The sequence below is a fragment of the Hipposideros armiger genome, unplaced genomic scaffold, assembly GCF_001890085.2.
Source record: "Hipposideros armiger isolate ML-2016 unplaced genomic scaffold, ASM189008v1 scaffold_877, whole genome shotgun sequence".
NCBI lineage: Eukaryota > Metazoa > Chordata > Mammalia > Chiroptera > Hipposideridae > Hipposideros > Hipposideros armiger.
In genome coordinates, this window is record NW_017732227.1 from 100,103 (window position 1) to 115,528 (window position 15,426).

The window sequence follows — 15,426 nt, forward strand, 5'->3', positions numbered from 1 at the left end:
CTATGGAAAACTCAAAGAAGTCAACTGATGACTGGGTTAGAACCAACAATTAAGCTAGGTATGTCTTTATCAGAATAGATGTTGGTACCATACTTTCAAATTGAGGATGTATTCTCATATTTTCAAAATTTTTTTAACATTGATTAATCTGAAATATCTGTAACATTGATTAATTGGTAGAGGTTTCTTAAAAATCATTTTTGAGAGATAATTTTAATATAATTAAGCATACTGTTAATTTTCAAACTGATATCCTGGGAAATAATTTCATTGCAGAAATTACACTGTGTGATCAATCCATGCTGATCCAACTATCTTCCTCTCTTATCTAAATATAATTACTTATAGTTGGGATAAATTTATTGTGAGAAAAGACTTTAATCATTAAGGAATTCCAGTGTAATACATTGAGTTTATGTGTTTCTTTCACTACCAAAACTTAGATAATCTAACTCTGAGAGTTTTATCTTTTTAACTTAATGACCAGGAGACTTTCTCATACTTATCATCTAACCAGATAACCAAATATCTTTCTTAAAATGCAACACTTGAAAAATTAGAATTCTAATATCTATCAAATATATTATTTCTTTTTCCTAATATTTTATAAGGTTCATGTTTCCTTTGTATGAAACCAATTAAGATGATTAAAGGAAGGGTGGTGCTTTCCATGCATCAGGACACACATTATTCACAATGCATGGATGTGTTGTATATGCATGTATTACAATTCTATTTTGATTTGTGAATACATGGAATCCTGGAAAATAACTCTCTCTTATAGTAGTTATTGATTCACATGCTCTGGTTCATGTTAATAACACATACGTATTTTATGTAAATTTCTTGTACATCTTCCATCAGTCAATAGTGAGATTGTTTTCAAATTTAGAAGAACGAGACAGTTAAGCCATAGTTTCCATTATTTAACAGGTCACAAATCAAAGTGAGCCGTTTGTTATTAATTAAGCCTGAAGTATCTCTTCATTTATTAATTTCCAACCCATTACAAATTAATACTGTGTTGAAAATAAAGCATTTGTTTTTCTCTTTTAATAATATATTCATATTGCAACCACATTCGTGTTATATTTTATTATTCATCAGACAGCAGATGTCTTAATAAGTAACAAAGTTCTAAATAAAATCATTAAAGCCTTTGGGTAACAATACCTTATGTAAACAAGTAAAGATTTACACAAGCAATATGATAAAATATATTTTTGCTTTGGTTTCTCCTCATATTAATAGATAAGCATTTTTTCACATATAAGTAGACAACTTATACAGTATTAAAAAAACGCATTACAGAATATGTTTAGGATTGGCCAGGAATAATTTGAAGATGTCATATCAAATATGCACAAACATAAATATTGATTCACTATGGAAGCATACTTAAAAAATGAATTTATGATGAAATTGTGTGTCAATTTATCAAATGTAATGGTTGCTACAGTTATTTTGATTTCATGTAAGCATTATTCTTATTTTGAATTTTTATTGTTTCCTCTTTAAATCTGTAATCTGTAAGAAAAAATCAATGTATTGACTATTAACCCATTTTTGTAAACAAACATAAACAGTTAGAAAAACCACAGAAACTTTCCATCCCTTACCTTTCCCTGTGGTTGCTTTTCTTTTGTGAATTCTTTTCTTATACTCACAGATCTAATGAGAATGAAAAGTTATGTGTTTTGAATATGTTGATATTATTATACCACCAACAATAGCAGACAACATTAACTTGAAAAAGGCAAAGAGAAAGAATTTATTCCTCCTAACTGTGTTTGTGTATTTGTGTTTTCTTTTAGTCAATCTACTGGATTCAAAAACAATTCAAGGGGAGCTGGGCTGGATCTCTTATCCATCACATGGGGTGAGTTCAGTAAACTATTGAAAGGGAACATGGTTTGTCCATTGCCTTTCTTAGAGAGTAGAAGGAAATACTGGTGTGTTCTCTAAAGCAAACTCCTGTACTCCTCGTGACATGCTTATCAGTGCATTTAATACATGGACTAACAGCCTAATATTTGTGTCCAATGAAACTGCTGAGAATTTTGAAGTTTTTTTTTTACTTCTGAATTTATCAATCGTTTAATTGATAACTAAACAGCTTAATTATTACTAACATGATGCAGACAAGCTAAGTGTGACCATCTAACATTTTTTTGTCTGATATGATCAGATAAGTGAATTGAGAACACATTCTAAAGTTTAAGTAATGTAGAAAGTATAAATTTGGAAATGGGAGCTTCCAGAGTTGTAACCTTAAAATAAATCTTAGTGACGGGTTCTAAGTAGACTAGGATACATTTGTCAAAAGTATAATCCTGCGTTGCCTTAATTTCTTTGCTTAAAATGTCTTCAACTTGTCTAGTACAGTTTATCAGTTGGGATTTTATTTAGGAAAAACCTGGATGCTTTTAAATGTTAAGCTTTTTGCATACCTCTAATTCTTTACCAATCCAGACACAAATTACTAAGGCGTGTGACATTTTAATGGCCTGAATGTTTATGATAAGCCTTTTGTGTGAGAAAATTTTCCTTTTGTTCTTTCAGAAAACAATAAAAATAAAAAAGTCATATGTTTGGAGAATTCTTGTTCCTACAGATTGTGTAAAAAATGCCTAAACATGCCTTTTTAGTTTCCAAGCATAGCTTGTAGAAAATTCCAACTGTTACTTTGAAATATTTGTGATAGGAGCAAATTTTTGTATCCGTTTTCCTTCTTCTACACTGGTCCTCTTTTTAAAAAGGTTATAATTACTTCCACTTAGTATTGGCGCTCAATCTTTAGATTTTTGTGTCTAAACATACTAATTTTTATGGTACTATCAACTTCTACACCAACGGATGTTTTACATCAGGGATACTTCATCTATCTGTCATGTTTGTATCTGTTTCTCTTCCTGGTACACCTTGACATTGACACAATGCCAAAACCTATCACATAATCAAGTCATGGTTAGTTGCATCAGAGAGGAAAGGATGAAGTAAGCCAGGATTTGGTTTTTCCATAGGTGTAAAAAGATTCAAATGATTGGGATAAAAGCACATCCTGGGCCGTCATAAAGAGTGAATCAAAACTCAGGATAAAGCTAGAAAAAACATGTAAAACTAATCATCCAAAGGTCAAACCTAACTTTAATTTTGATTTTAGAGATTTGAGTTTGTCATTACTCTATCAGGCACTATCTCACAGAAACCTGCTTCCTAAGGGTATACAAAAAGCAAAAAAAAAAAAAAAATGTAGTGACATTTTACTAATACTTATATGTGTATTTTTTTAAAAAAAACAACAAGAAATTAACTTATATATAAAAATCACGGTATACCTCATTTTTTAAAAAGATGATATAAATAAAACAAAACACATTTCTATATATTGACAATTTGAGAAATGTATTTATTTCATTTTGTCAATCTCATAGATTTTGTGATGAAACAAAGTTGGCACTTCTACTTCCAGAGCTATGTTGGGGGAGGGGGTGTTCTAGAACCCTGCCACACCAGTCGTGGTACATGCACCAACTAGCTACATCAACACCTGGGAGATGCTGAGAAATGCAGGCTTTCAGGCCTCACCCAGGCTTACTGCTTCAGAACCTACACCTTAATATGGTCCCCAGGGGATCCCTAAGCACGATAAGTGTAAGAAACACTCTTCAGTATAATTTATTCCTCGATTCTTTCCATCTCTCATTCAATTTCCTACCTTGTTTTTGCCCAGGAATCTCTTCTGGTTTTCTCTGTGAACAGTTTCTAGTTTCTCCTTTGGCTTGCAGTCGCCTCAGAGCGCAGACCTCAGGCTCTTGGGCGCCTCTTCCTTGCCTTCCTGGGTGATCTTCTTGCAGCTGCGCCTTCGCTCTTTCCAACGCAATAAATAGCCTGAAACAGCGGGCCTAGCTCTCCAAGCTTATCATTAAAACTTGCAGGGAGAAAAACCAAAATCTTCCCAACAGGTTATGACATGTATAACACCTCAAGACCCCAAAGCTAAAAGAAAAAAAAAAATCGAATATGTGAATTATTGTCCTGTGCTGAAGTGTAGTAGTGTATTTTTCCTGTAAATGTTCTCTCTATATTATGTTAATCACAATGTCCATGAGGAGATAAATAGTGCTAATTTAGAAAATGTTAGATTAATATTCATTTGTTTTTGAGAAATTGATGACATTCTTGAGTGAAAGCACTGCAGAGCCAATTTAGGTTTGGGATTTAACATCCTTGCTTGTACAATTGCTTGTTCTTTTAGATTCAGTTAATTATTTTAATGCCTAATTGTTGCCATTTTCAATATGACAAGGATAGATGAATGTTGTGGTATCATTGCTGCAAGCTGTTCCATAAAAAATGACATGGAATAGCTGGAAACAACTTTAAACTTGTGATTGTTTTAATTAATTAAGCCTAATAAATAGCAGTGCATCTGTTTTTAGGTTAATAAGATATGAATGCAAACTCTAGAAAAAAAGTATAACAACAGTGTCACACCATATTGAATCATTGAAAAGCTGCTCTTTTTTCTCTTATTTATCATATAACTGAAAGTTAGTATTCTTTTACCAACCCCGCCCTATTTCCTCCCACCTCCCCGCCCCTCGCGATCTCTTTTCTATTTCCCATTCTATGAGTTTGACTGTTTTTTTAGATTCCAAATATCAGCGAGATCACACAGTATTTGTTTCTCTGGCTTATTTCACTTAGCATAATGCACTCCAAGTCCATTCATGTTGTCGCAAATGGCAGGGACAATGCTGTTCTTTTGATGTAGGGCAATGGTTCCCAATGTGATGAGGAGGGAGGTGATTTTGAGTTTCCCCTGTGAGGAAATTTGGCAGTGTTTGGAGATCTTGTTGATTGTCACAACTGGGGCGGCAGGGCACTACTGGCATCTAGTAGGAAGACCAAGGGTGCCAATAAACATCTTAACAATGAACAGGAAGCCTCCCACAACACAGAATGATCTGGTCCAAAATGACAGTGCCTAGGCTGAGAAAACTTTATTTAGGGGATGAATGATGGTGCTCCATTAAGAAGCTGTGGTCACTACAAAGATCCTGGGAGACTACAAGCAGCTTTTTTAAGGTCAACGCGTTTTTCCATGAGAAATGTGTTAAAATATAAATTTTAAAAAACACACAAATGATTCATTCCAAATTTGAAAAACGTTTTTTTCATGGAATGATTATATCACCTGAGTATAGAAAATGAATATATTTGGGGAAAAATGGCCAAGAGTGGCTCATTCCTTCATGTATACTTTTTTTTTTTCTCTTTTTGTTCTCAAGTATTGGGAAGAAATTTAATGAAACTTGGGTTTTCTCTAAATGAAAATAATGAAATGAACACTTAAAAACGTAAACTGAAATATTAGGGGGTCATGAACAGCAATTTATTTTTCAATAATAGAGGTTTTTTGTTTTACATGAATATTTTCTACCACTAAGTTTGTTCATTTTAGTAAAGTGGACACAGCAATTACCTTCTCTGCCCCTATAAACTAGGAATTATAGTTCAATTCTGGGCTTAACTATCTTCAGAAATTTCAGCAAATAATTCAATATTTTACACATCCTTTTGATTTAGAGGACAAATACATATAGAAGTCCTCATATATTGCTGGGTTACAACCTAGAAAAATCTTTTATTTACACACGACTAGGTACTTAAATATATTGATTGACTGATAATTTCAATCAACCGAATAAACTTTCCTAGTCTAGGTATCAGTACAGACGACAGATCAGAGGGAGGTACAGCTACATAGGTTTGCCTTAAGATAGTATTATATGCTGATTGAGTAAAACAAAGGAATCATGAGCTTTGATTCACTTAATTAAAGAAATTCTAATAAGAAGAGAATTACTAGAAAGTTGGGAGAATGCATGAAAAGAACAGCCTGAAATGAGTTATTCATGTATATCTGTGGATGGTAGAAAGACGTCTCAAAATTAGCAATTGTGGAGTTATTTTATTTTCTACCTTCCTCCTTTTTTGCATATCTTTTAGATTTTTTTTTTCTCTGAAGTTTTCCTTAGATATTTGTTGGTGTTTTAGTGATTAAAATATTTAAATAAAAAACACTCTTGGCAAATTCAGACCCTTTCGATTCCCACCCACTGTTCTCTTGCTTTTCCATGGGAAGGGAACACCGATATTTTTCTGGTTTTCACCTTCTCATGTGCTCCGTCTGCCACTCTGTGGGGTGAATGTCCTTTTATCTGGAGCTAATCATGATAAGTGTAGTCTTTTTGCCAGAGATTTGTTTAGGCAAGAGTAAGTAAAGTCGATGAGACTGGAGCTGAATATCCAGTGACTCCTGGGAAAGGTTTCCTCCTGATAAAAAGAGATGGGGAGAAGATGAGTACTTACTTTATGCTTCTGAGCTTGCTCTGTGGAGGCCCAGTATCTGGAGCACCTGCCCTCTCCTAATGACCTGAAAGGTGGGGCCCAATGAGCATTAGGGAAACCAGCCTGGAACTCTGTTATCTTGGAACCATTGAGTTACCTGAAAGAATGCATTTCCCTGGTGTAAGCCACTCTTCTTAGTAACTCTCATACTTGCAAATTAAAGTCATTCTCATAAAATATGCTGCTTTATCTTCTGGACAAATATCTTAATTTCTAAATGAAGGCTATGGGCAATGCACAATTGTATTCCACAATGTTATTTGTATTTTCCCAAGTTATCTTTTTTGTACGCTAGCACAAATGATGTCAAAGGTATTAGGTAGAGTAGTGGCATAGAATAAGTTAAGAATCAGAACATGTGCATTAAAATTCTCGCTCTACTGTTTATTGCTGTATGACATGATGCAGGCCAATTAACCTTCTTTAACATTTATCCTTACTTTAAAAAAAGAAGTAACAGGCATTCCAATGTCACAGCACTTTAGAGAAAATGAGATTTGAGCAAATGAAATGTTTCTATATATCTATGAATATATATGTACATATATATGTATAGTCTATATAGATGATAATGCAGGTAAAAGAGCGATACAAAAATCATGTCTTATTCTTAGATAAGTTTTGAGATTCTCCCATCCTAACCTAAAATCTTTTGCAAAATTCATGTCTTTAAATATCAGTCTACACTTGATGTCTTGAATTTGGATTTAGGAGAAAAAAAATTGATAATATCTCCTAAAGTGCCAGCACACCCCTGTCTCGATTAAGAGTCCAAAATGTTTCCGTTAGCATCACAGGACTGTTATTCCATTGCATGAGAGCAGACTAAAATTCGCACATAATCCTGAACTACATTTTGCATCGAAAGAGTCAAAATAAGATTGTTGGGTAGTTTATTTATTTAAAAATTTTAAGTAATGGGAATTTCCCCAGAATATTAGTATTTCTCCTTCAGTGAGACCTGACTCTGATATGCACCCTCCTGCCACCTTCAGACTAGCACATAACACCTGTTAAACTCATCTACCTTGCTCATTGTTATACCTCAATAACTTGTAACTATATATTAATAAAATTATTTCATTGATATTATCTCAACCAGGAAACTGAAAGCTCTTTGATGCCAGTTCCCTTTTCATGAAATTCTATTTTTTATTCTCCTCACTTTGAGTTCCTGAATTAGCTGTCCATAAATTAAAATTACTTGAATAGATGAATAATAAAAGCTTTCCAAAACAAGGAAGGATAAGTAAGTTAACACTGATTTTCTGTTTGTTGAGAAAAATTTGATCATTTCTAATTTGTTATTTTAAATGGTGTCTGTTAATGATTCCACTCACTTTTGAATGGCATAAAGTTAAGTGAAATTATAATATATATGTACTACATGTATGCATTATGTATGTACATATACATGTATTCTATACACATATAATATGTAGATATATAACTGTAGCTATAGTAATTATAATATGTTATTTTTTATACTAAAAGAGCTATTTAAATGTATTTAGAAAATAGTGGCAGCCTATGAATTGGAAATTTACTGAAAAGAAAACAAGCTAGCAAAAGCTCCATATTGAAAATTATATTGATTGTTGTCTAAGGGCAAAAATCCAGATTCCTGCAAATAAATTCCATTTAACTGAAAATAGAAATGTTTAGAATTGAATGAATTAGAGAGATTAATGGAAATAAATAAATAAATAAATAAATAAAAATAATTAATGGAAATAAAAAAAAATAATAACTCTCTAAAAACAAGTCATTGCTTTTCTGTCCTCCAGTGTAATGTAATAATTACATGTCATTGCTTTTCTGTCCTCCAGTGTAATGTAATAATTTACCTTCAATATTGGAATTATTGCTGTTCGTGTAGTCTGGTTTCTAAAAGTCTTATTCACTGGATGGATTTCTAGCTTTCACTTTGCAAATAGTGTCTGAAATGTAGGAAGAGTATTTTGACAACTGGGTGTCAACAATAACCACCTGGGATTCTGCTTTTATGAGCCACAGTCCAAATTCTGCTTCACATGCTGAATAGTCGACCCAAGAAAAATCACATTTTTGACACATGTGATATGTGATTCTTGGTCATTTGAAATTTTTCTGCCTAGAATGAACGATGCTACATACTTTACATATATCACTTTCACCTATTGTGCTGACCTTTCAAGGAAGGATGTCTGATCAAATTAGAAAAACATGGCAAAGTTTTACAGTATTTTTAACCTTGACTTAAAATGCACTGTAAAAGAAGGATATATGTGGATGAGTGGTAGAAACCAGCAAAGTTAGCACTTATTCTAACAACATTTAACTTTTTAAAATTAAAATGTTATCTAGTATTTGTTTTAATAGAATTTTTATCAGTGTTTCAAACAAACAGAAACCATTTTTCTCTTGCTAACATTGTGTATTTCTATGTGAATCTTGCTGTCTGCATCAAAATAATGTTTATATTTTGGGGGATGGAATAGAATTTTTAAAATATGACATGTAATGTACTTTGCTTCTTTTACTTTGATGTACAGCTTTGTGGGATTTAAAACAGAGGAGACTTGAAACACATTTGGATAGGTTTCATTTAGCTCAACTTTGCTCATAAATTCGTTTGTGCTATATGACCCTCACTTAACATGCAGTAACTATAAATTTAAATAAAAAGCTAAGATATATTCAAGTAATTTTTATTTCTATTTTGAATGTTTAAATAGTTCATAAATTCAATATGATCATTTCTTATTTGCTTTTTAAAGTAACTTAAAAAAATTTAATCAGACAAAATTGTGCTTCTCGTGGTTTCTCGTATTGATAGCATTTGTTAAAAAAATAACTTTTGTTACTAAATTTTGTTACTTTATGCAACTTCAGATAAATGTACTTTCTTTTCAAAAAGGAGTGGTTATTAAAATAAAAGCCAAAATTATAAATATGAAACTTTAAAAACTGGCTTTCACACTCAATTCATTATACATTAAATTTGTTAAAACCTGTGCAAAATAGCATATACCAGACTGAATATCAGTTTCCATATTGCTAAGGAATGTCCAGTTCCTTTACTATTTTAAGAGTTTACTTAGAATGAACACTGTGTTTTCAAGCTTCCAAGTTTTAGTTTGAATATAAGATATAAATACAATATATGAGTATATACTCCAATGCAAATGAGCCCTAATCCTGTCATTCTTTTAAGTATAATTTTGATTGGAATTTATAAAAATAATAATTGCCCAAAGATTTGCTCATTTGTTTTTCTCCTTTATTTTTTCATTTCAGAAGTTCATGGTTTTGACCCTTAGGATTATTAGTCTCTGGTGGTTAATTTCTTTTGAAAAAAATTTTTTAAAAATTAAAATTTGCCTGTAAAGAATATGGTGTGAAACACTTTTTAACTCACTCTCCCATGTCCCAAATGATAACTTGTGGTCCCCAAAACATTTTGACATTGTAATATTTACATTAAAAACTACCTGAGGTATTTCTTCAACCTTAATAGCTCATTGACTACCGTCAGGTTTTTGTTGGTTTTTTTGTTTGCTTGTTTGTTTGCTTGTTTGCTTTTTTTTTTAGTGTCCTCACTTTATTCAGGAAGTATTACATAAATAAAAACTTTATCAATGTGGTGTCTGAGGTCTTGGGAGTTGCTAAAATCATTTATCCCCTCTCCATGAGACCTAAGAGAGACAATATCAGAGGGGTAGGGTACTTGATTTTCTGAGTAGCCTAAGTTTATAAGTTATTTTTACTCATTCTGATTACTTTTTATTTTTGTAATCAACAGTTGTTAAAAATGCAAATCCTGAGTTTTCAACGTAAACCGACTACATGAGAAATCCTGGGGTGGGGCCAGAAGCCTGCTGTTTCACAGACCCTCCCTGTGATTCTAATATTGCTCATTTTAGGAATCACTATGCTAGAAAATCATTATTGCTGCAACAAGGCATGCATCACTTCCAAAGGCATTTACCTGCTGCTTGATACAGTGTGTGGTTCACTGCAACCTGTTACTTAATACAGCCCTGTGCATGATTAATATAGCTTCTGGATGTTTTTAAGATTAGGATTATACAATAAACACAGAACAAGAGAAATCAGGTATTTTACCAATGATTCAAAGCATCTATTCTTAGCAATTAGTACCTGGAATTGAGAATCATCACAGAATCATCATTTTTCTCTCATGTAATCTTGGAGTTGAGTTTATACTATATGTATAAACTCATAATTCCATGTACTGAAGATATTTATAAATCTGGCACCTATTGCTCATGATAAAACAGTGACATTAAAACAAAAAAGTCTAGAAAAAACATGAATTAAGTGATAGGGAAACAGATTTAAGTAATATGAACATTCCCCATCGAGTTACCAGAATATAGGGTTCTCTGAGAAATAACTATGAGATGTTCCTTGAAAGTTACACAGATCAGTTTATAATGAATTTTATGTGCCTCACTAAAGATATTGGACATCATTCAAAGGCAATATTTTAACCAGGTGATTATGGAGGATGTTGTATTTGAAGAACAGACAGGAGTGAGAAAAAGCAGTTGGTAAACAGGGTCAAATGTATGGTGAAGGAAAAAGAACTCACTCTGGGTGGTGAACACACAATGCAATATATAGATGATGTATTATAGAATTGACACTTGAAACCCATGTTATTTTACTAACCATTGTCACCCAATAAATTTAGTAATAAAAAAAGCAATTGGAAACTTTATAATTATAAAGTTTCCATGATCCATGATAGGTTATAGGAAATTATAGGAAACTAGGATCCACCATCTATTCCTTTGGTTATATAGCTTAATGATTTTGCAAAGGTTGATTTTGTTACTGTCTTGCTAACACTCCAAGGAGAGACCATTTTTAAAAAGAATCAAATTTTTTGAATTAACAGATCATTTTTATAATAAAGTCATAAAATAAAGAGAAGCCAAATTTGGTAAATTGACTAAGTGGTGAGACATTTGGGACCTCAGTAGAAACAAAAGTTACCGAGTAAACTAAGGAAGACAAAGCAAAAAAAAAAGAGGGCATAAGATGTACTTAACAGTAAAAGTAATCAAATTTCCCTTCTGTAGGACAATAGCAGTCAATGTTCTTTGGGGCCTGAGGTTAAGGATAAGCTAAACTTTAGAAAAATGTAAACAGTAATCTCCTTTCACAACATGAAGTGACAAAACCAGGGATCCAACAACCAGTGAGATTCAGCCAGTGCAGGAAGAGAGAAGAGATGCAATATGATGGTTTCAAAGAAACTTAACTCCCAGTCTACACTTAGATACTTATTTCAGGACATGGAAATCAAGAAAGTGGGTAGCTATAAATTTTATGGGTTTACTTAAAAGTCTGCAATGGAGTTTAAAGCTTGTGGATAATATGAATCAATTCTGTAAACTGTGCCCTAATATCATTGTCATCTCTATGCTTCACATTGGATGGATGTGCTGGGTGGTCATTTTTTAAAGTAGAATAAGTGGTATAATTTTGACTTAAATTTGCCTATTCTCCTGAGTATTGGAAAGGCAGTAAACAACAATGTAGTAATAAACCAAAAAAATAACTGTAGAATTTTGTGAAAATGTTAATTGATACAATTGTTTCATTTATCATTAAGGGCAGCAAAATTTTATCTTATTTGGAGTTGTAAAGTATATGTAAGTAATTGATTTTAGAACCAGCAGAGATTTTAGAAATTACAGAGTGCTATACTTTAATTATGTAGAAAAGCAGCTAAAGCTTGGGGAGTATTCATGACTTGCTTAAGGTCATATCTTTGCTTTTTGGGTCTGAGTTCAGTGGTCTTTTCATTAATCCTCTCTGTCTTGCTCTGTGGAAAGTACCAAGGAAGGATTCAAGATAATGTGATTTAATTTTTAACACACTATACTTCATAGAATTTCAGTACGATTTTGTCTGAGTGTCATGCCTTACAGCACCCTAAAAAGTAGCCAAGTCTTGGGATACATCAGTCAACATAGAGCTACTTTTCTCAGCTGTTGAAAAATGCTGATCTTTCATAAGCCCAGGAGGAAAATTGGGTTATATAGGATTATTATTAGCTTTCATTTCTTGTGTATACATATCCCCTCATCACAGCTTGATTTATGATCTGGGGACTGAGTTGTCACTTGATGACTAAAGATTCTTAACTCATTCCATGACAACTAAAAATTGATTTTACCTTAGATTGAAATATAAATCTAAATGTACTTGCATTAAAAGAGTATTTTTAAATGTTAGCTTATAACTGAAACAAATCTTATCTACTTTTAGTTTTCATAAGAAACAATAAATGTTTTGAGATATTTTTAAAAATAATAGTTCACATTAAAAATGAACTATTTAATGTGAATAGTTCCAAACCAGAAAGGTTAGATGCATTCTATTTTAGCTAATAAATCCTATTCAAGATTTAAATTGTTTCCAAATTGTTAGTTTTATTGTCTTTTCTTCTGAACTGCTCAAATTCAGTCATTATTTTACTGGATGCTTTTTACAGAAATATGTGTCATACTTTTGTAAACGTAAAAATAATTTGATAATTACAAATTAAGGTAACAAGTTAGTTCTTCATCAAATTTTGCTAACTAAAATGTAAAAAATAATACAAGACTTGTATAACCCCAAATTATTTCTGGTTAAATTTACCATAGTGGTCACCCCTTCTAAAATAAATAATTTTTATTTTCTGAAATAAATGGTATTAATTCAAAGAAAATTTCAGGCGTGGTAAACATTTGGTGGGAGGACTAAGAGTGATAGCATTATTCTGGGGGAAAAAGTATATGGGGGTAATATTAGTTTCCAAAATCTACTGAGCTCTGAATAGTTTATGCAGCATAAAAAGGTTTTGTAAAATCTTTAGTATATTGGAATTAATTTATCCTGTTGTTCAATAAATGCTTGAGCTCCTACTATGTGCTGGCACTACCATAGACAGTGCAGATACAAACAATATGAACAGCTAATATTTCTACAATGTGCTATGATATATTTCTAATATTTTCCATGTACCAACTCATTTTATTCTCACAACAGTTCTATGCAGGTGTACTCTCATTTTATAGAAGTAGAAAGTGATGGCCAAAGAATTTAAATAACTTGAACAAGATCATACACCCAGCAAGTGTCAGAGTCAGAAATGGAAACCAGGCAGTCTGATTCCTTACATTATGTATATCACCACTACTCCATACTGCCTCTTGTAAGAGAGGTAAGGAAGATATTTCCTTGGGAAGCTTACAGCTTGGTGAAAGAGACGAATCCATCCACCAGCAACCACAATACAATGACAGTCATTAATAATATCACTCAGAGTGTGTCATCAGCTCTGCTTTACATGAGTCAGGGAAAATTATATCGAGAGGTTTTGAAGCTTTAAAGATAAGTAAGAATGTACGAAGTATAGGTGACTGGGAGCGCACGCACAAAGCACAGACTATAAAACAGCAGAGTATGTTGAGAGAAAAACAGCCCATGCCATCTGAAATAGGTGGAGAAGAAGTGAGTGATGGAATTTTTCAAGTTAAAAAAGAATTATAGACTGAATTATAGAGCCTTGTACTCCATGTCAAGGGTTTTAGGTTCTCTTAATGGGAAATTGTTAAGCAGTGTAGGAATTAGAAAGTTTACTCTGTGACTTAGGCAAGAGGTGCAAAGAAGGGTTCATTTATTATGGTCATCCAAGAAAGATATCTGGCAGGGCATAGAAGGAAGGTGATAGATACTGGGTCACTTATGATGTCCTATAAGAATGGTGTCCATTGGATATAGGCAGAAAGTAGATGGAGAATTAAAGTTTAATTTCTATGATATTATTTGTGTGATTGATAATGACTGATGTGTATTTTAGCTTCTCCTAATTCAAAGTTTCTCAAATTTTAGAATGCATCAGAATCAACTGTAGGGCACCACACCTATAGTTATGGATTGTATTGTTAATGGTGCTGGTCCAAGGCCTATACTTTGAGAAACAATGTCCCAACTCAACACTAAAGGATTTACCTGCAAATACATCTGAATTGCTTGATTTTATGAAACTTTAGGGGATAAAAGTTACATGATTTAAAAGGAGAGATGTGATCTATTCTCGTGTTGTAGATATGCATAGTCAGTTAAGATTGAGACTAGATGGTCAGTTAAGATTAAGAATATATTTTTTAGATACACTGTTATTGTCACACACACACATCAAAAGTTACACAAAATGTTTCTATTTGCAGAAGGTGCCAAAAGAATGTGTACACATTTTAAGAGATGTTACTATGTAGCAGTAGTTCGTCATAATCAGAAGTGCCTAGATGCTGATGGTAATCACTTTGAGCACCTCTTGTAATAGCAGAAGTTAAAAGTGACTACATATTGAGTATTACAATTTTAATACAGCTTTTTCTTTTCTTAAAATGCATATACACTTTTTTGGCACCCTCCATATGTATGTATGTGTGTATGTGTGTATGTATGTATGTGTGTGTGTGTGTGTGTGTGTGTGTGTGTGTGTGTGTGTGTATATATATATATATATACACACACACACACACACATATCCATATTCATGTTTATATATGCACACACACATACCTCTATCTATAAGACATATCATAACCTACCCAGTGGTATATTATATGTTATTTTGGTATTTGAAATTCTGTATCATTGCCTCACTATTGGGAATGATTTCTAAAGTACAGAGAAATATAAAAGCTATAAAAACTAAATTTTTAAGTACAAGACCACAGGCAGTTGTAGAAGTGATATAATGTACTTTTAAAGTTTTGGCAGCTCCATCTATGAGTATTTTGGCAGTAGAGGGTATATAGAAACAAAAGGTAAAGTTTTTTTTATCCCATTATTGATTTTATGTTATATGGCATTTACAATGTAAAACAGGAAATTTTTGAACAAATATTATAGAAAAGAATCATGATATGTGATAGACTAAGAGGAGATAATTAGAAAATAAAACAAAATTTAAAATAGAATTTAAATGAGAGCCTT

The 15,426-nt window shown here is 32.4% G+C and overlaps 1 protein-coding gene across 2 annotated transcripts in view; it reads left to right on the top strand.

Annotated features, from left to right (window-relative positions):
* EPHA3 (EPH receptor A3) overlaps positions 1-15,426 on the top strand; it is a 361,979-nt gene that overhangs the window by 17,577 nt on the left and 328,976 nt on the right. For both annotated transcript variants that reach the window (XM_019629966.1, XM_019629967.1), the window contains exon 2: positions 1,815-1,879. In XM_019629966.1, coding sequence (XP_019485511.1) covers positions 1,815-1,879 — 65 coding nt within the window. The remainder of the gene's footprint in view (positions 1-1,814; positions 1,880-15,426) is intronic.